This window comes from Anabas testudineus, chromosome 9 (assembly GCF_900324465.2).
Source record: "Anabas testudineus chromosome 9, fAnaTes1.2, whole genome shotgun sequence".
NCBI classification, from domain to species: Eukaryota; Metazoa; Chordata; class Actinopteri; order Anabantiformes; family Anabantidae; genus Anabas; species Anabas testudineus.
In genome coordinates this window covers 15,424,906-15,450,207 of record NC_046618.1, presented here as the reverse complement: position 1 = coordinate 15,450,207, position 25,302 = coordinate 15,424,906, and the positions used below count along the sequence as shown (strand labels likewise).

The 25,302-nt window shown below is 40.8% G+C and overlaps 1 protein-coding gene across 2 annotated transcripts in view; it reads right to left on the bottom strand.

Moving 5' to 3' along the window:
- Positions 1–25,302, bottom strand: part of dock8 (dedicator of cytokinesis 8) — a 44,755-nt gene that overhangs the window by 16,481 nt on the left and 2,972 nt on the right. The window contains exons 2-27 of one of the 2 annotated variants that reach the window (XM_026343702.1): positions 21,088–21,193; positions 16,817–16,992; positions 16,262–16,333; positions 15,911–16,019; positions 12,558–12,767; positions 10,843–10,928; positions 10,130–10,196; positions 7,326–7,475; positions 6,934–7,014; positions 6,597–6,759; positions 6,328–6,464; positions 6,073–6,166; positions 5,821–5,983; positions 5,001–5,118; positions 4,722–4,792; positions 4,409–4,553; positions 4,042–4,143; positions 3,809–3,904; positions 3,352–3,586; positions 2,886–3,050; positions 2,608–2,786; positions 2,202–2,294; positions 1,443–1,538; positions 801–950; positions 394–507; positions 127–282 (exon numbers count right to left, since the gene is read on the bottom strand). In XM_026343702.1, the coding sequence (XP_026199487.1) occupies positions 127–282; positions 394–507; positions 801–950; positions 1,443–1,538; positions 2,202–2,294; positions 2,608–2,786; positions 2,886–3,050; positions 3,352–3,586; positions 3,809–3,904; positions 4,042–4,143; positions 4,409–4,553; positions 4,722–4,792; positions 5,001–5,118; positions 5,821–5,983; positions 6,073–6,166; positions 6,328–6,464; positions 6,597–6,759; positions 6,934–7,014; positions 7,326–7,475; positions 10,130–10,196; positions 10,843–10,928; positions 12,558–12,767; positions 15,911–16,019; positions 16,262–16,333; positions 16,817–16,992; positions 21,088–21,193 (3,334 nt within the window). Of the gene's footprint in view, positions 1–126; positions 283–393; positions 508–800; positions 951–1,442; positions 1,539–2,201; positions 2,295–2,607; positions 2,787–2,885; positions 3,051–3,351; positions 3,587–3,808; positions 3,905–4,041; positions 4,144–4,408; positions 4,554–4,721; positions 4,793–5,000; positions 5,119–5,820; positions 5,984–6,072; positions 6,167–6,327; positions 6,465–6,596; positions 6,760–6,933; positions 7,015–7,325; positions 7,476–10,129; positions 10,197–10,842; positions 10,929–12,557; positions 12,768–15,910; positions 16,020–16,261; positions 16,334–16,816; positions 16,993–19,190; positions 19,485–21,087; positions 21,194–25,302 lie in introns of those variants that run through there. The other variant, XM_026343703.1, reaches the window with a different exon arrangement.

The following is a 25,302-nucleotide window of genomic DNA, read 5'->3' as shown; positions in this document are numbered from 1 at the left end:
CAACACAAAGCGGAGTACTTTTAAACAGTCCAGTCCCTAACAGAATTCACCTAACAAGACCTGGTCTGCTTACAACTGGCAAGTATGCAACACTTTCTGATGCAGAAACGTGTAAATGACACAGACCTGGGATGAGACGGATGGACTCGGCGAGGCGGGGGCCGAGGCGGGGCTGCTGAAGAAGAGGCTCAGGTTGAGGTAGTGCTCATGACTGCACAAGATTCGCAGGAACTCCAAGCGCATGCTGATCAGTGTTGGCATTGAAACGCATTTAGCTGACATCTAAAAGAGAAACAGAAAAGAACTGCTACTTTAAACCATGCAGATGCTGTGTACAGTGTCAGCGTGTGTATTCAAAGACACAGGTTTAGTGTGCTGCTGGTATTTTTCCACCTGGTTGCAGTAGTTTTTCACCAGGTGGAAGACAAATCCTCGGTCCATGAGAGATAGCAGGTCGTAGAGGAAGAAGGCCAGGCTGATGTTGACTTTCTCTGCTTGCTCTACCTCCTAAAACAACAATCAACAAACAGCAATCAGTAAGCTGTGCTGAGTGGGTCTTACCAAGCATCTAGCTGTGCAAGCTGAGCTTTTGATACCGCAGAGGCAAATATAATTAACACTTCCAGCTCCCCGTGGTTTGGAGGACACCAACAACACGTACACGGAGGCGCAATCTGTTTCTCCCCAGCCCACGAGAACAGACAGTACACAAATGCTGCTGGGTTTTGGAGTGGAAATTAAATATGTAGATGCGGTTGAGCGTAACGTGTTGTTATTGAACTCGCCCTCTCTTTTCTTACCTTTTGCTGTTTGACTAGGATGGTTGCAATCTCAGCTGTAACAACAGAGACGATGGTGGCGATGTCGTCCTTAAAGCGGTCAGAGAAGCGACTCCTCCGAGGAACGTTTTGCTTGTCCAGCTGAGACACATGCTGGGCCATGCTTTTCACCTTTGTAGCCAATAACAGACAGAATAAATATAAATCCTGAATGTACTGTATCACACAATACAAATCAACCTGCATTAAATAAGGTGACAGATACAAATTGAAGCAAGAATGACGGATACACGTGTCATTTAATAAACTGTCGAGCATCTTGACAGATTGATGGGGTAAAGTTTTGTTCTTTGTCATCATTTTCTATCCCCATTTTTCACTCGGGTGAAAAAATGAATGCTTACGTTATTAATTAACGTGAGCATCTTTAACTGAGGTTATTGAAGGAAGAAATAAATAAATGCCCTTTTACTCCTCGTGCTATAAAACTGTCATTTATCATTTAAGGCGTGTGACCATGAAGTCGCACATTGTTTGGCTAATACTTCATCCATTCATCCTTAACATTTATAGCAGTAATTTCACTCTGCTCTTTCACAACAACAGTAAATGTCACTGACACACTTTTGGAAATAATAATACAAAAAAAAAAACAACACTGACCAGTAGTTCGAAGAAGAACCAAGCATATTTGTATGCATTCTCTCTGCAGACTCCAGTGCTGACAACCATCTGCAGGGCCAGTTCCTCATGAAACTGCTGCATGAGAGAAAATACAGACATACATTGAGGCACAACTTCACTGTATTTAAAGTATTACACTTTGCATCACTTTGAGGTAACTTGGACATCTTTCTTATGTTTCAAGAAAGTAAAAAATATCGACACACAAAGCAACAACGCTAATGTCCTCAGTGTCACACTCCCCCCGTGTGGTCACAAGTGGGAACTGGTGTTAAAACCTGAATACTGTTTAATACCTGCATCAGAAACAAGTTGATTTAGTTAGATTTTACATATTAGTGTACAGTTTACAGTGTCTGAGCTGAACAACACAAGGCTGTAGTGAAGATATCAATTAAATCACCATTGACACTGTGTTTTTATTGAGATCTTGGCACATCCTGAGAGTGACAGCTGTGAGGTGCATTCAGACAGAAGTCATTTTGATGATATATCCAAATAGGCTCACAAATTTAATGTCATTGTCTAAAATGTCACCACATGACAACATAAATTCAAATTGTGCTGCTCTCATTTCCATCTTCAGGAGACAACTGACCTTCCCAGTGAAAATAATCATAATCAAATGCACATTTCTTTTAGAGAGCATGATTAAGCAGATTTGAAAGTGAATAATCAAAGCTACAGAGGGAATGTGTGGTGGTGAGCGCAAAAAATGAAGGAGGAGAACTTTTTTACTTTTCGGTTGGAGGGCCTGGTGCTTCCTGTGGGGTTCTGGTGGTGGTTTACGTCAACATAGGTGGACATGCGGCTGCCTGGGTTGTTGAGACCCTGAAGACAGAAACACACACAGTTTCCATCGCATTTAACATGATGGATGCTTTTATTAGAGTGGGTGTCTTGGGGTCTATTACAATACCTAATGTACTGTGAGGATGAATAGCAAATGACTGTTTTGTGTGCGTATTAGAAGCATGCTGAGATATTTACATACAGCAATGTGTGTGTGTTGTGTGTTGTGTGTGCACTGGCCTAGGGTCAAACACGGAAAACAATGTTTTTTTTCTTTAAAAGCAGATCTTGGTTTTGTAAGTTGGGATAACTGCTCTTAAAAAGAGAGATGGTTTGAGAAAACACTCTTTACCTTGGAAGAGAGGATGCTGTTGACCTCTGCATCTTCATCAGAGGTGTGTGGAGCAGGAATGTCCGGGTTGCTGCTGCTGCGGACTCTGGACTGAAGAAGCATACTGCCGACTGTGGCCGCTGTAGCCCGACCCATGGTGCTGTAACGGATCTCTGCTGAAGGTATCGTGCTGCCTGAGCCTGGAGAGACAAGACGAGATTCATTTACAGAAATAACTGTAGGAAAAATGCAAAACAGAAGAGAAGCAAAGTTATACTTAGAAATCATTATGTGACTACCTGCATTCTGCACGTCTCGAGGGGGATCAGGTAAACGAAACACCCAGTAAAGGTAGGTCGCCAAGAGGCTGTTCCTGCCCTGCTGGTCTTTATTCAGCTCCTGGCTGTTATGAAGACTGTTGACAATCGACACCACTGATTCGAAGGCTATCTGGGCCAGATTAGCTGTAGAGCATAAACATATATACATGTACAGAAACTAGTGTCATCCACAACATCATATCAATACGATTCTATCTCTCCTTCTTCTTTATCAGTAACAACTTTACTGAAATTCAACAGTTTAATTGATCAATCATTTAAGTTATTAATTAAGGTACCAGCTCCAATAAGTCAGATTTATCCAATATGCAATGAAATTAAAAAAACAACTATAAATTTCCAAAAATGTGGAAGTTTCTAAGTTTCCAATGCTCTTCAACAGTGACTTGGCTCAGTTATTTGACTCAATATTGCAATTCCTCACCAGTCTGGCCAGCAATAACCATGGGCTGCATGATGAGGGTGAAGAGTTTATCCATCACCAGGTGGAGGAAAAGAACCAGAGGCTCTAAATTGGAGGAGGGCAGAGAAATGATGCTGAGCTTCAGCTCATGCTCGAGCTTGTTTTCTGGAATCTTCTCATCCCTGACCCGTACAGGGAATGTTGCTCCACCCTCCAAGGCATGGCAGAGTGTGAAGAAACGCTCCAGATGATTGTCCTGGTACAGAAAAGAGAAATAACAAGTAACAGCAAGGGGGAAAAAAAGGGAGAGAGATAGAGAAACAGATGTGATAAGACAGAGTGCAGGTTGTGGTTCAGGGTGAATGTCTTATAAAGTAGACTGGACACTTATTATTTGTGCAGCGATATTTACTCTTCAAGTGTACACAGAGTGCAAGCAATAAAGATGCTGGGTGTTGTGTGTTCAACCATAACTCACCTGCGTATGTACAGACGACACAGCCTGGATCTCAAGGTTGAAAAGCCCTTTGTGACTCTCCATCCATTTGACTGGAGGCACCTGAAGGGGAAGTTTCTACACAGCGAAGGCAAAAGGGAGAATATATGACTATAAACGTTTAAGAAAAGTTAAAAACAATAATTAAAAAAGCCAATTTACATGATGAGATGGAGAGAGTGCTCTTTACATAATGAAGATACATATACATATACCTCAGGAGTGTGCAGTGAATAGTTGACGGGTAGCCGCTCCAAGAGAATAGGCAGACAGAACTGACCAGTCTGCAGTCGGTCAATATTTAGTATGGGCAGCCACTGGATCAGAGAAAGTAAGTCAAATATGTGCATTTTAAAACTAGACAATATTAAATGTCGTCAATTAGTCATAAATTGACAAGACAGAACATTCATGAATGTATTATTTTCAGAAAGTTTGAATGTGCTGCATTCACACACAAAACAGAGGCGTCGCAAAACGTTTCGCATTTAACAAATGAGGTTTCAGGAGTAATGATTTACTACCTGACACCTAATACCTGACACAGGTAGTACAACTGGGCAGTGAAGTCAAAAGTCTTACAGAGTATCCGATGAGGGTCTCATAGCTGCCGCTCTGGTTCTGTTTCTGTTGGCAGCTGATGTGGTAGAATGTGAACAGCAAGTGATGCCTCTCTGTGAGACGGGCTGGAAGAAGCAACTTCACTTCCTCATAAAAGTCAGGCGACCTGAGAGATCGAGACGTTGAGAGTAACAGAGGAATCAGATAAAGGAGGAAAAAAGACACCAGGTTAAAAACATAACGGTGGAGGGAAGGAGTTAAGAGTTACCCAGACTGCTAATAAGACAAAGGGAAGCGTTTTCAAATTGTAAATAGTGTTTCAAAGTGTACTTGCTTGTTATGGTAGGTAACAGGGGTGTAGACTTCTTGGACAAATTCAGGACCACTTGATTTCCCAAAAATGACCTGAGGATAGAAATGAAATGACTTAAAAACTGTAAGTGTCGACATTCATTTCTTGCAAAATACAAAGAGCAACACTGCACGTTACATAATAATATGTGTTCTAATTAGTTGATTAAATAATTCATAGATTATCACATGTAGTGTAATAATTAAAAGCATTCCACCGTCACAGCAGTGCTGACGACATTTCTTAAACGGCAGCACTCACAGGAAGGCAGCTGCTTGCGTCCTCTCCACTCATAAACTGGATTTTGATGGTGATGTTTCTCGCTGAAGTCAGTCTGTTGACAAAGTTGAGCCTCTGGGGGTAGACAAAGAGCAGGTTCCTACAGAGACACAGGAAGACTTAAATTAATACATCAAAAATAAAAAATAAATCAAGAACTATTTACTCTAAAATGACGAGTTCCATCGCCCCATCACTAGAGGGCGCCGTCTATTCATCAATGTCTCAGCCCTACAATACTGAGGTGACAGTGAAGTCAAAAGAACCAGTAATTTAATGTGACCTTCTGTGGTTTTAATACAACACTGTAATCTGTTCTGAAACCCGAGACACACAAAGAAATCCATCAGATTCCACCAAACAGAGAACGTCACCATGTAATTATCATGCAGAGGACTTGTTCACTCCTTAAATTACCAATGCATTGTTAAAGTACAAGCAGTGCAAGCAGCACTACTGTATTTCTAAATTGAATGTTGAGTCAAACCTGTGCTAACACAGATTACATCCCCATTGCTAAACTACAAGGCAAATTCACAGGTAGCGTGGATGGAGAGACCTAAATATAGAGAACAGACTAAAAGGATCAAAGCCACAAAGCAACGTCAGCTCGAGCGATGTGTACAGCTATGAATCATTTGTTTCAAAACATCCTGTGGGAATACCATTTTTACATAAGCCCCAAAAATGTGTATTCCATATTTTGAACATAATGTTTATTCATTTTTTGGGGACTGTCCTGTGTGTTTAAAGTCTTCCCATGAATCTTAAGAGTCATGTAATGGTTTATTTTCCAACACACCTGTAAACATTGTGAGGGACATAAACCTCAATAGATGGGAACTCCAGCACTTCTTTGACCGGTCGAATCACTTTCTCAGACACAGGTATGAGAGGGATGAGCTCAGTGGACAAACACGCCTGGGGTGTGTCGTGGACTGGGGACATGTCCAGTTTTATGAAACCTGAAAAACACAAGATCAGACTTATATTTTGTTTTATATCTTACTAATGTGGAACTAATGCAGAACTGCTTCTTGTCATGAGAGCTGACCTGGTATTGTCTTAATTCTCCTTTGTGGATTGGAGGTTTTCTTGATCTCAGCCAGGACCTTCAACAAGTCCTCGTCACTCAGTCGGTCTCCTTCCTGACACAAAAACACGCACAGTTAGGCATCAAGGGATTTTCATGATCAGATTAAGATGTTGAAATAATAGCGTTAATATACTACACAGAATTTATTCAACGTCACAGTTTAGCGGATGCTGTAACCACAAGCCTGTGTGTCTTTTTGATTAGCGGTCTGACCTGTTTGAAGATGGTGGTGATGGTGATGTTTGCAGGTTTGAAGGCAGACATGTTGCAGGGTTGATCATCAATGGTACTGTAACGTTCGGAGTTCCTTCTGGGAAGCTGTGCTCTTCGGTCAATGCTGCTTGACTTAACTGGGTGACACAAAGTGTAGTTGTGGGTCAAATGATGCACAAATCTTACACAATCCAAGGGAATGCATGCAAAAAACACATCATAAGAAAAAAAAAAAGAAAAAATTTGAAAAATAATCTACTAGCACTCACCTCCTTTTAAGCTATCAGAGTCTGTGACATCACGGTCTAATGTTGCAGTAGAGATGACCTCCATAATTTTAACAGTTGCCCAGGCAAAAGGCATGCGATAACGACCCAGCCGGTGGCAGAAAGTTTCCGCGTTACCACGCAGCTTGTCAAGTTTGTCCTTGTTCTGAAGAAGTAAATATATCAAGCCCAATTCCAGAAAAGACCTTCAACTTTTAAATATATGGTACACAGCGAGTGTTACAAAGCTTTAGTGTGTTATTAAAAGGCAAATGATACAGCATCTTTGTTGTACATTGTACAATGGTAGAAACATAGTACGTCATTGCTGCCACGTTACCTTTGCAGAGTCACTTTCCTTCAGTGTCATGTATGGGTCAGCACAGTCACTGATCTCTCCCTGCTGGAGAACCTTCTCAAGCTAAAACACAGGAAGGACGCATGAACCATGTGAGCAACTGAGCATAATCACATTCAAAGAAATCTATCTATCAATTGCAGGCAAAGGTACCGTATAAGACATACATTCAAGACACAGGGGTGGCACTGCACTAAAATGTAGGGTACATAGAATAGAATTATTTTTTTTTTATAATTTTAGGGTAAGATACAATAATGATCATAAATTCATGCATAGAAATTCATGACAACTCATGAACCCTTACCATAAAGTGTTAGTGTTATTATGTCTGCATCACACTGCTCTGTTTTAAGTGCTATTGGTTTTATTACCTTGATGACCAGGTAGATATCTGGAGAAGGGTAGGTGATGGAGAAGATGGCAGATCTGGCAATTGTGGACTGATCTACACGGGGAGTGTGAGGCTTCAAGAAGTTTTTGAACTGTTCTGAGTTCAGATCACAGTAGAAGTTTTCTGATATCTGGAAGAAAAAATATCAACTCCTTAGTGCCAGAATAATATCTCATGACCAAAATGAATGCACAGGAAATGTAATGATAAAATGTAAAACTTTAGTCTAAGATGCAATGTGTTCCGATGCAAGTCTGAAGGAGAATAGTTTAGGAGTTTTGTAAACACAGTACTGATCCTAGGATATCGTCTGTTTAGTCCACTCTTCCATTACTCCACTCGCCTCCCTAATGACCTCAGGCTAGGAACACAGCCATGCGCCCTGGTCTGTCCTGGTCTGGTGTGTGTCATGTGATACGTTTTCTTCTTTCTGCTCATCCCATAGGACGTCCATTACACTGACCACACCAAAGCAAACATCTTGGCAGCCAAACCTGTTATCTGGAATCCTTAACACAATATGGTGTGATCAGATTACACACTCGGTACAGTGCTCTAGACGCATCACAGCTGGTTTGTTTTCAATCTGGTTTCGTTAATAGTGCTGTAGCAGATCAAATTCCTGCACATATTTTGTGACGGAAATGACCTTATTCATTTTACCACATGATGAGAGCACTGCAGGAGTGAAGGGTCTCGAAAGGCTGCAGAGGGGGAGTCCACCTCTTCTTGACAAATGACTTCTTGGAAGTCTTCTTGAAAGCAACAACTTTCTCAATAATCAAAGCCAGCTGACTTAAATAGCATATTACACTTTGTATTCAACAAAGTCAGAGTGGTCACTGACTTCATTTTAACAGCGTTCGCCGCTGACAGACGCCCTTCAAACCACCACATTTTAATGAGGCACGAGGAATGTAATCTCTTTACATATTTGTCAGAGTCTATGCTTCTGAATGACTCGCAAACATTGCTCAAGTGCAAATGCTTCACATTTCCTAATTGTTTTGCCTTGTTCCGAGGCCTGGTGCATCTAAGACCGCTTTAACAGCTACATTTTTTTGGGAAGACCTTTGCCATGAAGACCTTCTCCAACTCTGCTCCATGAATCTGCAGTCATCCCACTCACTGTGGCAGAACCCTTTTCATTAAGAAACGCTCCTGACGAGAATGAAAGAAGTGCTATGTTATGATCGCTCACTGTGGGCTGCAGTCACAGTCCGGCACAATATTTGTGTTAGCAACAGCAGCACTAAGCAACTGTAGGAAATACTGAAAGAAACACACCTTACTTTAATCATTCTGCTGTGAGTACATGTTTGTCTGTTTGCGTGACTTTTGTCTGTTTATATTCATGAATTTGATATCATAAGTAGGCCAGTCAAATCCTGCGTCTGCACCTTGGCTGATGGGCAAGAGAGACACGACTAATAACTAGAGCATTATATGGAATTATATGAACATCTGCTCCAGATTTCACAGATGTGAAGCAACAAAAGTGATGTGAAAATAAATAAATAAAAAAATAACAGACACAGCAACCGAATTCCCGTGCGACACAGAAACAGCAGTGAGGGATGAGGGAATATAGAGAAAATAAGGCAAAGCGTCAACAGAAATGTGGGATTAAACAAAGTAGAACCGTCTAGAGAAGAAAGAGAGAAAGAGCAGCCTTTAGAGATAAATAGGTCACTGGCAAATGCTTTACGTTTAATCTGACAAAACCACCTTGACGCTTTCTCCTTCACTGAGACACAGAGACGTTTAATAGCTCTTTAACAGTCTGGCTCCGTCTCTACTCAATCTAACAGGCGGCAAGTTGTATTAACCTCCACAAGGACACACTTTAGTTCGGCACATAATAAAATTAGTCACTTTAAGCAAAATGCACTGTGAGAATGTGACACGTCGGATCTGCTCTTATACACTGACATCAGAAGGAAGCAGAGCTCCAATGGTCCTTGATTTACATTACACTCCTTGGCATCCAAGTGGAAGATTTCATCTAGAGCATGGCTTTTACTGTTTGTGTTGCATCTTCAAAGTGATGTTGTCCCAAACTTGGCTTGTGCACAATCCATTTGTCGAAATCACGGGGCATTACGTTACCCTATCTTTACCCAACTGACCGTGTTAGAGCCATCAGCACTGCTGACAAGCTAGGAAGCATCTGGCTCACACATAGAGGAGGCTGAAGGCTGGTGGCTTAAACCCTGCCTCATCTGAGAGATCCATGAGCGCTTAAGTACAAACTAAATCCTTCCAGTCCCTTCTCCCAAAAAACTATCCAGCTGTGTAAATCCACAGAAAACATGCAAACTGACATGGTTCAAACTGGTTGACTGGGAAAATGCAACGGAGTATTAGTTGTTATAGAGCCAACACATGATGACCCCCCGTGCCACAAATCTGTGAGAATGATAAAACAACACATAGCACAACAAAGACCTAAGTTGCCTTTGAATCGCTCCTACAAATGAAATTGGGAAGTGTACTTTATTAAATCCGACGCTGTAATTTTAAGCCAATCAGAAATGACAATTTAAATGTGAGGATGACTCACTGCCTTGGTAACTTTGTAATACCTGCTGCCAGCATTGCTCTTGAGTTGGTTAAAAATACTGCAACTGTACGCATATATAATGGGAAGAGTTTCAAAAGCATAAAACAAAGTCACATTTTACTTTTCAGCATTTCGAAGACATGACGTAAACATGGATTTTGACGTTGACATTGTGATCAGTTCTATGAACATGTTATTCCAGTAAAGCAAAACTGTCTTACCTTTTTCTTTTCTTTCAAGTCATACAAAGCCATAGTGGCAAATATTGGCTCAATGTCGATCTCAAACCTACAAAGCCAAGAAGAAAAAGAGAAATTATAATTCATATATAGCAAGAAAAGACTTAACGTGGTCAGTTTTAGCACTGTGGTTTTCTCTGTACTGTACTTGTACTGTATTCTATTTTCCCAGTCCTGTTCTATTTCTGTAGATTATTTTTGCATTGGGAAAGAGCAAAACGTGCAACGATAAGTGATGATATGTTTGAACTGAGGGTTAAAGGATAGGGGCTGCAGCTGCCAGACCACTGAAAGCAGAGAAATGAGTTCAACTCAAACATTTGACAGTTTTATGGAATATCAGATGGATGAATTAGATCAAGGGTGAAAACCAGAAAAACTGTGTGTGTGAGTGTTAGAAAGTGAGATAAACAGCAAAAAATCCCAGAGAGGGAGGGAGGGACAGCAGGAACAACAACCACTGTCCAGCTCTCCTCCACTCTGCTCTGTCCATCGTATGTATTACACGCTGTCATCAGATGTGACATACAAGAACGCAGTGTATGTTAAATGCTAAGCAAAAGATCATTTTCATGAACGAGGAGGTGTCAACCAACTGTTGGTTCCTTGTTCACCCCCTAAGACACACAGAGGGCAGCTGTTTAAATGACAGAGCTGCTCTCCCTCCTACAGTGTAATGAAAATGGATGGCATACTTGATGGCCTGGCATCGGACCAAAATGCGGTCTCCAGTGTGTTCTTTGGGGCAGTCGGGGATGGGCCGGATCTCCACTGCATCTTCCTGGAACACAATAGCAGAAAAGGGTTTCAAACCATGCAAAAAGCAGGGAGGATTGTATCATTTGGATGAGATTTAGGAAGTTAAACAAACAAACCGCCAGTGTTAAATGAATAGGAAGGAACTGGAGTTAAAACTACAGGAAGATATACTTCAAGTATTGAAAGTACAACCTGGTCATGCTCTTTATTTTGCATCTCTCCACATTTTCTTTGGTTGTGTGAACAGCTTTTCCCCTACTGTAAAGTCCACTTTTAGAAAGAACAGACATGGATTGGTCACCACAGAGTCCAGACATTAACCAAAATGAGAATCTTTGCAATGTGCTGGAGACGTTATGCAGTCTGATCCCATCATCAATAAAACATCTTGGTGAGAAATCAATGCAACTCTCCACACAAACAAATGTGATGACATTGCATATGTTATGGAATCAATGCCACTTTTTCTAGATTTAGAAAAAAGCTGAGTGGTGGAAGTCCTTTATTTTTGAGAACAGCTAGTGAATATACACTGTCCGTTAAAAAGGGAAAAGTCACACACGTATTATTTCGTTGGACCACCTTTAGCTTTGATTACAGCACACTTTCACCGTGGCATCATCTCGCAAAGCTTCTGCAATGTCTCAACATTAATTCTAGTCCAGAGTTGCATTAATTTTTCCCCCAGATCTTCTCCAGCACATCTCGAGGATTTTCAGTGAGGTTAAGGTCTGGACTCTGTTTGTGATGTGTCCTGCTCCCTGAATCACTCTTTCACAATTTGATGATTTTGCCCAATGAATCCTGGCATTGTCATCTTGCAATATGCCAGTGACATCAGGAGAAATCAGGAGATCGATGGAATAACCTGGCCCCATAATAACAGCACTGGCCCCACAGGTTTGTACAGTAGACACTAGACATGATGGGTGATCACTTCACCCGCCTCTCTTTTTACCCTGATGCACCCATCACTCTGGAACAGTGTAAATCTGGACTCATCAGACGACACGACCTTCTTCGTTTGCTTCAGAGTCCACACTTCATGCTCCCATGCTGTAAATTGAAGCCTTTTTTTCTAATTAGCCTCACTGACAAGTGGTTTACAGGCTACACAGCTGTTAAGTCCATATCCCTTGAGTTCTTTTTGCACTGTGCATGTGGAAATGTTCTTACTTTCACTATTAAACATAGCCATGAGTTCTTAATTCTTCCTCGAATATGATGGTTCCAGTTTTTGAAAATGCTTTGGACAGTTCTTAACCCAGTTTTAGTAGTTTCACCAGTCTCCTTAGATGTTTTCTTTGCTTGATGCATTCCAATTATTTGACCCTTCTGAAACAGACAAACACACAGTGTTTGCTGTTCTCAGCAAAAGACGCTGTGGCGGCCTTTTTTATATACAAGAGTTGGAAAATATGCAACGCTGACTGACTTTCAATATGTATTACATGTAATAAATTCAGGTCTCATAGGTTGCTTTTTATGTATTTAACTTAATTCAACTTCAATTTACATTTAAGCAGACATTAGTCCCCATTCTGGTGTTTACACCTTCATAACCTAACCCATATATGTACTCCATATGTACAAGCACACACTGGTATATTACTGCACAATGTACAGTATATCAGCTTTATATTTATCTCACCTCGTCAGCTGGTGGGTACAAGGCAAAAAGTTCGGGGTGTCTACTGCTGTGCCGTGCCTCCTGATTGAGGCGGTCCAGTTCTTCATGGCTGCTGAAGGCCAGCAGTCCCTCCACTCTCTGGTCCGGAGTTAAACACCGCAGATTAAAGTCAGAGGAGGTCAGCGTACGGTCAGAATCATCTCTCAACACAGTTAGAGTTGGAGACTTGACCTGGGGTAAGGGAGAAAGAGGGGGTTGAGGCAGGTGGTAGTATTTAAGGTGGATGAGGTCAAGGAGAATAAAGTGAAATAAATGAAATGTGTAAGCAGGAAAGAGTGAGCAACAGGGAAACAACAGAGGATCATGGGAAATAAAACCGGGTTTTTCAGCTACTTACAGTTAATAATAATTATGTATTTGACTGTTTGAATGCATTTTTCATTTGAACTCCTTCCTTCCTTGGGATGAACTTACTGTATTTTTAGAGTCATCCATACAGAATTCAGGAAATGAGACCTTTGAATTTGGACATAGTATGGTGGTATCGATTACTTGTCACTGGTGGTATTGACACACAGTGCATTAGCTGATCAAATCCCGTAATAAGAGATCTCCCACTAGACTGACAGCTTGCCAGACAAAAATGATAGGACTAAACAGCGCCAGGCTGACTCCCTGACCCAGAACCATAATAGCCCTGTTCAGTAGATGCTGCATATTTTTGACATCCAGTGCCCTGCCAGCAACAACACTGGCCTGTTGGAGAAAAATTAGTCCAATATTTGCTGCTGTTATAGTTGGAATAAGCAGATTTTTACAGCAAATATACACATAATAATGTCATTAACATCTGCAACCTTATATGAATAAATCCACACTCACAATTTTGGATATGAAAATGTAACTACTATGGGATTCAATGAGAAAGGAAAGAAAGGCACCAGATGCTCTTTTATTCTGGTGGTCTTTTAAAATTTACTGAGCTTCTCAAGCGCAAAAGCACATTTTCAGTAGCTCAGTTTAACATTAGAGCTGAAACTTAGTTGATTAATTCATGATTGCTGTGAAATAGCTATTTTTATTCATGCTATATCACTGTGAACTGTGACTGTGATTACTGGATTATTAGATAAAACGAACAATATGAAGATGCCACCTTGGGAAATCCTATAATATTCTCTATTTGGAATAATAAATTTACTAATAAATGAATTTCATTGATGAGAAAATACTTGTTTTCTCCAGCCTTATTTAAAATTTCAGTAGCAGGAACCACATCAATTCCTGCGTCACTGAACCAAAATTATTTGATTAGAGCTGTCCATCAGTAAGAGGTCTCTCTTCTTGCTATGGCACCATATGGAATTACTCAGATTCAGCTGGGGGGACAGTACATAAACTCACTGTTCCCATGCAACATCCAGATTTGAAAACTGCCTCTTGCCACCCTCTGTCCTTGTCTCTTTCAATCCCATCATCCATCAATCTCATATCCTGGCTCTCAAACCACAGGCTAGGACTGACCGAGCTTCCACCCTGATTCACGTGCTTCACCCCTCTGAGGCTCCAAGAGACCATGGCACCATGATCCCAAGGCCATTGCTAAAGCAGATTGGATCATAGAAGAGACCCATTAAGTCCTGGAGGACAATAGTGCTGTTCTTCCCTTCTCTGTCACTCTCTTTTTGGCACGTAAATCATGAGAAGTCCTCAGTGATAATAAGGGCCTTTTGGTTTGGGTGATTAACTAGACTTGGCAAGGATGGGGCGACAGGAGGGGGATGGTGGGGCTCACTGCTCATGAGAGATGGTTGGGTAACTAGCCAGAGGCTGGCAGTGGCGCTGTCTGGGACTTGGACTGGCTATGAATGCCTGACGCTGGGAACTAGAGGCTTAGCTACTATAAGACAAAGGAGCATGAGCAAAGGCAGCGCGAGAGGACAGGATCTTAAAATAATGGTAGTGGAGGACTGAGTTATGGATGTGTAATGAGCATAAGGGCTGATACCCTCGTGCAGACATCAGCTACTGATTTTCTTAAAAAAGAAAATAGTAGAACTAGAGAGTGTATGGTATTCAGGTTGGGTTTTGTGCCACCTAGGCTCAGTAAACTTGAAAAGGCCACAGTTGCTGTGGAAGGAGTGACTAGAATAATAATACACTGTTATGTTCACTATTAAAGCATCCCCCATCCTGTTCTCCCAACCCCCCCTAACATTTTACAGTATTTTAGTTTCAGACCTTAGTTAAAATATCTGCATTCAATGGAAAAATTGCAAAGTAGGTTTCTTGTATTTCTTTAGAAGCAACTTTACTTTGGGGAAGTTCTCATGAGTCCTGCCTGGTCCGCCCATCTATCTCTATCTGCCACAATCTCACTCCCTCAGGCTCTTCGTTTATTACAGCACTTCTCTCCCTTTCTCCATTCTGTCCACCAGATGACTCGGATTTTCCCCCTGTTCCTGTCACCTGACCCTCCGCACCCCTTCACACACCTGTTTCTAGTTTCCCCAAGTTATCTAACCACTGCATGAACCTGCCTCTTTCACCAGATTCTTGCCAGAACGTCAGGTTCTGTATTGTTCTCCGTGCACTTGAACCTGTTCCTGAACCTGCTTGTTTGCCTTCAAGCCATAATTTTCATTTCATTTTCTTTTAAAGTAACTTTACTGCACCTCCCTACTCGCTACTGTATGGACCCTCCCTACCTGTGCTCCTCCAACAGTGGTGAAAAGAAGCTAATTCTTCACTTTGTCGCTGAGAGTTACAAGACGAGAAGAACAATACTAATCTAATGTCTGAGTACTGAGTCAGAGCAGGGAGGTGTTTAGCATAGCATAAAGACTGGAAGCATAGGCAAACCACCAGCCTGCCTCTCATTATCTACCAACCTGTGCATCTAAAGCTCACTAATTAAGAATTCAATTAATTTTCTCTTGTCATCATCTGCTTTTATGTACAGAGCCAACAAATTAGATTTGATATGTTAGCTTTAGATCTAGGTCCTAATCCAAACTGTAACTTGTTTAATCTGGATAAACACTGTTGCTTTACAATACTGTAGCAGAGTGACACTGAGGCGGCTAGACAGTCCTGAAAGGCCTGTACTGGGCCAGACTACAGTACAGAAGGAAAAAGTAATAGAACTGTTTAAGTGTTGCAAAGTGGTGCCACATTGCACAAGACTGCTTTTTAAAGAAGTCTAATGCTTCTCCTTTGTTGAGTAAGACAGACATTTGTTAGTGCACAACCTCAACCTGTGTCGTGAAGCAGATAAAGCATCCACAATTCAAAAGACTAAAATTTGAATATACTAAGTCATATTCATATGTTTTGTATTTTCAGGCTTCAGATAGTGACTCTGTGCTCCTTACTGGTTTCTGCTCGTTCTCTGGCTGGAAATCGGACTCAAAGGTCTGTTTCTGAAGAAGTCTGTGTAGACCAACTCGCTCTGAATATGCACTCCAGCCATCCCCCTGGCACCTTCAAACACACACAACCAGAAAAGATAGGCATGGTTACAACTGTAACTGTCAATCTAGATAACAACACAAATAGAAATCTTTTGCAACATATAAAAGTGAGCACTACGGCATGTCGGATAAGAGATTTTAAATGTTTTACAGGGTGTAAAATGTTTCTGGTACATACAGGTGTACTGTGTGTACCAGCCACTACACCAATCAACAAAACTAGGACTGTAACAGTTCCTGTGTGGGATTTACCTTCTGGAGACCACTAGCCATGGCTGGGTATAACTCTTCACACAGTCTCTTACATGGGGTTCCGGTTCCACCCTGCAAAAAGAGAGGGACAAGGATGAACAGAATAAGAAGATACGCATGTGTAGACATGCATGCAAACATTGACAGGCAACTGAAAACCCTACATTGCTCTCTTCTGTTAATCTGTACTTAGAGGTCAAGGTTTAAGAATGAATGCCCTGTGTAATCTTAGACAGCAGAACAGGCACTGACAGAGTAGTTTTGCAATGATTTTAGGAATTCATTCATTTGAATTCCAGACAGCTTGTTCCTACACACACATGCACACTTTATTGACAGTTAGGTCTTTATTTCTAAAACCACAATTGAGTAAGTTTAACTGATTAAACATTAAGCTTTTCATTTAACTTTTAACTAACATGAAGTTCATGAAGAGTGCAGAGAATTACACTGATGATGGTCTGAAATGCAAAACTCTGTACTATATCTGGACTGTTCTGCACCAAAGTCTGCTGATTTCGTTTGTTGTCCAATGTCTGCTGGCCTGTAACCCACCCTTCTTCAGGGACAGAGTGTCGAACAGTGCGACACTCCTTCTCCACCTGCTCCACTTTGAGGTCATCATCAGGAAAGTCTCCAAGTTCTTGCATCAGGGCTGAGTCTCCACTTCGTAGCTGTGACATCAAGAATTCCTCCAGGTCCACAGGTTCCACAGCTTCATATGACTGGGGCTGAAAAATGAAGGAGCAACAAACAACAGAAGGTAAACACTGGCGTACAAGGAGCAAAGGGATATTATTAAATATGAAGTTTAAGAACCAGCAGAGAGTAAATAGGAATTGTCTGCCATGAAGCTTAAATGTGAAGCATCCCATGATCCTATGTCAGACTTGTTTGATGAGGTTTAGCAACAAAAACAAAAGTATGTGTTAAGAATCACCAAGAACAAAAGAAAATCTGAATAATAATTAGTGTAAAACTTGCTGATTCATTAGTTTTCCTTTTTTGAACCACATATTTCAAAGACATACTGAGGAATAAAAACCCAGAGAGTGAGGAGGGACCAAACATGCTGAATGATGACTATTTTCTAATACCTGAGAAACTGGAACAAACTTGCCTGTATCAGAAAGCCAGGCATTTTTTTTCTGAGGACTATTTTTAGACAGAAACCATCAGCCCACACTCGAGAGCTACAGTAGATCAAAGGTAAGGCTGTAGTCACTTTTATGTCGAGTACAAATAGGTTGAAATGTTCATGAGGGTCTTTAAATGGGTACATACTGTTGAAATCATCCACACACAAGGAAACAAATTCCCACTGCTGCTCAAAGGGGAGGAATAGATGAGCTTTTCATCATTAGAAAGTACTCCCAAGAAAAAAAAAGCACAGTGAGAAGATAAGACACATCCCCTTTGTAGCCCAGCTGGCTGCGGTTGTAAAAGTGGAACCTGCATGGAGCAGGTGTCTCTTTGAAAAGTGGCAGCTAACTGGGCAGTGCTCCAATCTGATTACAGTCTGGAGGCTGAGGATGATTTAGGCAAAAGCTTGGAAAAGAACACACTAACTAACACAATATTTGACAGTATAAAATCCTTAAGTAATTAATGCTGGCAAATCCTTTCAACGTGCACAATGCACGATGTTAAGAGGGTCCATTTTCATCATTCGGGAAGAATATTTAAGCTTCTAATGCTGCACGCTGTCGCATACCGAAAGCATTTGAATGACAAATGGGTGAGTGAAAGAGTGAGAAAGTGTGTGTAGGAGAGAGAGAAAAAATATACATAGCAAAACCAGCCACTAAGATTCACATTAACAGATAATGTACACACAGAAGAGGTAAAGATAACTGCAGGGCCAACATGAGTCACTGCTCTGCTCAACTTTTAAAAGCAGGGTAAATTCCATTTGCCTTCAGACATGTTTTTGCACATCAAGCCCACCCTAAGAAATATTTTTTCTCTGTCAAAAAGACTGTACAACATGGGCTAGTTTTAATGGTAAGCATGCAATCCAACCTATAAATAACAAACACAAAGCCAGACGACACAATTGTATTGTTATTATTTTTAATCACAGGCCTATGAAACCTTCAGCTCCTCTGTTCTAGACGTCATTCTCTACCCATATGATCATATCTCTCTGTTTGTTAACTTATACTTAAAGGTATATTCTTTCAACAGCCTCTTTGCAGCATGCCTGTTTTTCTTGTTTAGTGTGGAGGCTAACAACACAACACAAACAAATGAATGCAAATCTATGCATGCTTCTGCTCAGCCCCGGCTGCTCTGTGGAGTCGTTCGCTAGCAAGACACTACATTTACATTTAGCAGACGCTTTTATCCAAAGCAACTTACTAGATACCAGGCAACTTACAAGGCAAAGTGTAAGCAGATCCTGCCTAAGGACCCCTACTGGAGATAGCCCTCGACCAGGAACTATGGTCTCCTGCATGGAGGGCGGTGATCTTACCACTACACTATTTGCCAAATCAGCAGCCAGACTTGTTATCAACATATTCAATGCTTATTACAGAGATGATGTGTTTGCAACAATTTATGAGAATGGAGTTAGTTTTTACAAGCAGGAAGCAAATAAAGCATCTGACATCTGTGGAAGCACATGCAACAAGAGGTAGATAACATTTCTTAAACAACATTTCTAATCCAAGAAATGTTCGATTAATTGCTAAAGGAGGCTATTTTAAGTGAAATGCATTCATTTAAAAAACACCACCCACAAACTTCATTGTCCTCAATGAACTCTGAACTAATGAGCCGGCAGAGAAAACAGACATGACAAATTACATTTTAACAAAATACCTAAATACCAATTGTAATACTTGAGACATTAAAGCATACTAATATTCTCATTTTAAAGTTTCATCAAGTGACTGCTGTGCTCACAAGGAAATTGTAGACTTACCCTGCCGAAAACTGAAAACTGTACCACAAAAAGGAAGTGTAGAAAATGGCGCACTCCGGATATGGGAACCTACAGCGTACACCTACTGACGCTCAGTTCTTTTTGTTGAAACTAAGCCACAATGCAGGGTACAGATCCTCTTTAAATTGATGCATTACTAAAAGCTAAGGACTCAAGTAGATCCAGGAACAAAAACATAATTTCCATTAACAAAAGTGGAAGTTATTGACAGTCAGGTAAAATGAACGTCTCATTGGGCCTGACAGTGCAAAGCCACACGATGTTTTGACAGCACGTTTGAGCATTCGTGCAAAGTGTCTAGCAGTTTAGAGCTGAAGGGGAGAAACCACAGCAGGACGTGACATCAGCAAGGCGTCTCTCCATCAACTGGTGTTTTAACAAACAGGAACAGAAACTACAGACAACAGAACACGTGCATGCTGCTTATGTACACACAGAGGCACTGCAAGCATTCATAAAACCCATGCATCCTCAAAATCTCTCAATTTAGATTTTAACCCTACAACAAACACTGCTCAGTCATTTCAGTCACTAGAAACATCAGGAGAAGAAGAGAGGCAGAAATTGTCATAATCAACAGAGGGATCCGTGTCACAACTACAACAAACACCTCTCTCTGATCATTGTGTTAAATGCAACTGCTGAATGACAGTAAACTATCATCCCAGAGATTATAATATTTAAACCCCTCTCCCGCAGCCCAAATCCAGCCATATTAAAGATTTGCCTGTGTAAGCTGCAAGGTAAGCAGGCCCCATCCAGCGCCTGTCAGTAGCCAAGGCACTGACCCCATTTCCTAAGCATGTTATATACTAACCATGTTGTTTGCTACAAGCTGGGGTGGAATGGATCATTCAAGTACTCCTCCTGAAACCCTGTCAGCTGACAATCTCAAGGATCATGACTGGGAGAATATCAAAGTGCTACAGCTCAGTCACTCATACACACAGACATGTCGGGAGGCTTAGTGCCTAAGAGCTTTACAAAAAAAAAAAAAAACTTAAAATGAGAGAGATGTAGGGCAGAGGAGAAAAGAAGAAGGGAAACAGAAATAGAAAAAAGCAGAAAGACTTAAAGAGGAATATGTGAATGTGTGAGGCAGAGGCAGAAGTTCAGGGGATGTCTCAGAGAGAAGAGGGAACAAATCCCTGTAGAGGATTACTGTGCATCATTTCGTCTGCTTGCTTATGAGAGCAGGAATCACTGTCTGCTAAGCTCCAAGTAAAGACACAAGAAAACAACCTGGCATCACGGCATCCAATCCTCTGCAGAAACTAATGGACACTAGATTAAAAAAATAAATTAAATCAAAGTAGAGGCAGTGTCAGCGCCATTTTAATAAAAGTATAATAACCAACTGGAAGAGGAAGAAAGATTCTTCCTATAAAATGCCGACAGCTGTTTTTGCAAAAGTAGTAGTTTATAATCCTCAAAACCGGACAGTCAGATATTGTTGGTGCTAATGACAGTAAAGAGGATGTAAATACATATATGCACTTATAGCACTTTAGTGGTGCATCACTAAAGCTCTGCAATCACCTCCACTGCCCTTCTGATCACAGTGTGAATTTCTCCTCAGTTGCATCAGTAGTATTCAGTGAATTAACATTTTGGCAGCAGCATTCGCTTTAGGTCTGTTGATATTCTAAAACATGCTTTTTAAATTTCTATAAACAAAAAGGAATTAAAATGTTTTATATATCGCTTGCATTTCCTTGATTAGCATGTTAGCTCAAATGCAAAAAAAAAACAAACAAAAACAAAACGAATATTCATTTGAATAATCCGTCCCCTTACGTCATACATACAGTTTCCTGGATATCCTGAATAGTGAGACAAACAGTTTTATAAAATCATTTTATAAAAGGAACCTTACCACATTGAGGCAGACTGAGGCTGTGGCTGAAGCGTTGGAGTTGGAGCGGCTGTGTTGAAAGCCATAGTTCCCACCGAAGTGTCGTCTGATCTCTGCAGAAGAATGCCTGGAACAAAACATGTAAACGCATGAAGATTCATTTGAGTTCATGGAGCAGAGAACGATACATACGATACCAGTAGCTCTTGTTTGTTTGTTGTTTTTTTTTTTTAAGGTTAATGTTTGTATAGAAGCAGGCAGTGAAAACGTCCCATGTAAACCTCATGTAAAACCATAACCTCTGTACAATTCCATCAAAATGCACACACAGTGTATCTTAATGAGAGATGCAACAGCAATACCACCTTTGTTCTACCCGCATTAGTTTGAATTGGTCAGCCATGGTGAATCTATTCAAACTATTGTTCGCTCTCTACAGAAGCACATCTCTGCTGGCTGTGTAAAGGCTTTGTCATGCTGGCAGCCGTACAGGCAGTAGAATAAATATGGTGTCCCAAATTGAGGGTCACAGCGAGCAGGAAATCAACATGACACAGAAACAGAGTAGTATTCAAATAAGTTGTGTCGCTAGGGGTTGGTGTATGTGTGTGTTTGCCTGCAGCTCTCACCAAAAAGAAGGGAGAAAGGAGAATGACATGGACTGAGCCAGCGTCCCCATTTGTTGCACACATTTTATCTCCACGCAACACAGAGCTAATGCACTGTCTGTGTCTTTGTAATCACTCTATCGTATCATTGGACCAATACCAAACCGTGCACAGTGCCCGCTTTATTCTCTACAGTCCAATGATGAGATGCCACTTTTGTGAATAAGAATGTGTATGCATGTTTAGTGTGTGTGAAGCAGGAGCTTTTGTTTGCGTCCTATGTCAGATTTGCTCATATTTGTTTTATGTATTTTGCATGTGTAAGCGTTAAACACGCCCCTCACAAAGGAGAGTTAAAGACTTAAGCAAACGGGCCACAATCCCGACTGATTCCCCCATGGCCAAACTCATGGCTTCATTAACTTTGTAAAGATTTAGTTACGATAGCCTTGTTACTAATTGCAACCATTAATGCAATGGAGGAATGCAGCAGTTCAAAAGGACTGCAGCTACAGAGTCATGAATCATGCAAAAATCTGGGTGACAGCTTCATACAAAACAACTAAAACCTACTATTGTTAATAGTCTGCACTGTATCAAACACGTATTTCTGACACTTCACAGTTTATTTTTAAATGCTATAATGACGACTGCATTAATAGCTACATCTATCATGGTGTAAACACTGACCCCTCCCTATCACGTAACATGCTGAGTCAATAAAATAGCTGCATGCCAGGGAAGGTTAAGACATGGGTGGGAGAACATCATGCAAAGTTACACAAAGAGCAAAGTCCAAAGTGTAGCAGCATTTTATTTTAACGCAACTGACATAACAGGAAAACTAAAATTAATCAACAATCCAAGAATGTAGACCCCACCCCTCCACACACACACATCACACACGATCTACAAAGTAAACATATTTTTAACTATCATTTAACTTAATAAAGCTGCCTGCAACCTCGTGTGTACAGACATATACAAACTCACACCTGAAAGCTGCTCAGCACAACCACAACCCCACCTTTACTGGCCAACAAGCACTAAAGTTAAGTGAGGCCGTACATCTGTGCCACAACACAGTGGGTAGTGGTTACGGAGGGATCCCACAGCAACCAGCACGTCAATGAACTTAAGTCACAGTCCTACTTTTTACGGCCACTAATGTGCCGAGTTACTCCTGCAGTAACAGTGCAATGTTTAAAATCACATAAGCCAGTGACACTGGCTAAAGGAGCTGTAGATAAGAAACACACTGTAGATAAGAAAGTAGATCTCCATAAAGCTTCCAGTCAACACAAGGTATGACACCGCTCAGAGCTCCTCCTCCCCGGGTACCTGGAAAGCAGAACGGTTGTAATGCCTCCCTCGAATGTCTCTGCTTCAGTTTCAATTCAATTTGTTTTATCATGTTTAAAATGAGAATAGGCTATTGCTGAGATGATCTGGTGATACAAATTGCAGCTTTAACTAATTAAACCAACCAGCCAATAGACAAGAAATAGATAGTGTAGGGTAGTTTGAGAGAAAATAAAAAAATCGAAACAAAGGAGAATAAAACAACAAAGCAAACAATTGTCTGGTGGGTGTTTTGAGCTTTTACCCAAAGCAATTTTAACCCTGTTAAATCTTCTCATAACTTGACTTATAAAAAAGCACATCCTACACTGTGTATGCAGCAGACTAAGCCCATATGTGTCATTGCCAGTGAGAGAAGGGTCATGCACACCAGCCCATACTATGATATAATAATAATAATAATAATAACAATAATAATGATGAACATACAGTAAACTGTATATAATGTATAATTTGCTCAAACGCACACACATTCTGACCTGCATGCAGACATGGGATTGCTTAATTGCACACACTGACACGAATTCAGGTCCGGTCTATAAAAAGACCAGGCAAGTAAAACAGTAATCAGCTCTTGCCAGCAGAGCCAAGCAGGCATTATTTTACCACTAGCAGACAAACAGCTTGTCACAGCAGACAACATCTGCCATTCTCTTAAATGGACCTGTGTGTTGGTGCCCTTTACATAAAACCAAAGCTGCTCCTGTCAGGAAAAACAAAAAGCTGAGCTTTGGGGTTCGGTCATTTAGGCAAAAGATAAGTCTCGGAAAAAGCAGCTTTATTTGCTGTTATAACTAAACACAATGGCTAAAAAAGCAATAAAGCGAAAGAACACCTCAAAGGAGCAAATATGTAACCGTTAACAATACCTTACAGGACACAAAGGTGATAAACAATGGTTAAAAGTCAAGACTGTTTGAGTAGAAGGTTCAGGGTACTGCCTTTCTTTAAGTAGCACTGACAATGTCTACAAAAAAATCTTTTATTGAAGTCGACTGGTCTTAATCGTCAGAACATTAAGGTCTGAGATCTGCGAGGATCACCATAGTGGCATTTCCACAAGGGGCACATTCTTCACCACTTCTCTTTCACTTTGATGATGTCATCCTAAAATAAAGTGTGAGTATCAGCTGATGGTGCAACTTCATTGCACAATGCATAAGTGACTCCCACATGCCCATAACTACTAATCTTCATCACTACACGAACACAATAATGTAATATTTAAGATGGATTTCAGTGTAGGAGTGCAGTCTGACCAGTTACATGATGCATGTATAAGCAATTTTACAGTGTCCAGGCTACAACAGTGCACACACACACTGTTTGATCTCCTGTATAACTGTGTCTGACTAAGCTGATTTCATGTGTGCATATAAACTTACTGATTGTCTGCACACAGTAACATGCTTCTTGGCCTTCAGATCAAATTAAACCTCACATGATTAACTCAAATGTGTCAATGTACACTCCCTATTTGGGCTGGAACATTTGAATTGGTGTTAAGAAGCCTTCACATAGCCAACACAAACCCAGATGGCAATGAAAACCAGTTTCCTTCATGTTTTTGATATAATTAGAACAGGTAATCGACACTCATAGGTCTAAAGTTAGCAGACTTTTCTGTATTATTATCCTGTTATTTGTTAGTAAAAGAGATGAACTAGTGTATCATAAATCATTGCTAAGTTACACCAGCTACAGCATTAATATGCCATGTCATGTCACTGAGCAGTCGACTACTGTCTATTCAAAGACAGAGAGAGCACAAAGGGCAAAATGATTTATCATTAATCAGAATAAAACAGCTTTTGTTAAATCAGCTTTGTGGGTGAGCCTGCGATTTCAAATATTTATGAGCTGTCAAATACGCCTCTAATCTGCCAGTAGTGCTGTCAGATGGACAGACGTTGAAGGTGAACACTACTGAAGAGATCGTTTAATGATTCTGTGGCATTGTAATTATATTAGATCAGTGTTTTCTGAATGATCTCAGGACTCACACACAAGTTCAGTGCGGTACCCTTTAATCATCCTCTCCCTATAGGATAAGGCTGGCCCCTTTTTGTTTTACTGCACTGTCTGTGGCAGGCCTGCACTCGCTGTGTGTGCCTGTAGTGTGTTCATGTCAGCATTTCTAGAATAATCGGCCAAGCATTCTTCAAATTGAATCCAACTGCACGGTAACTGCTTCTCACGGCCACATTTCTGATTCTGATAGTTAAATCAATAACTCTACCCATGTTTATCTGTATTTACTCATGAC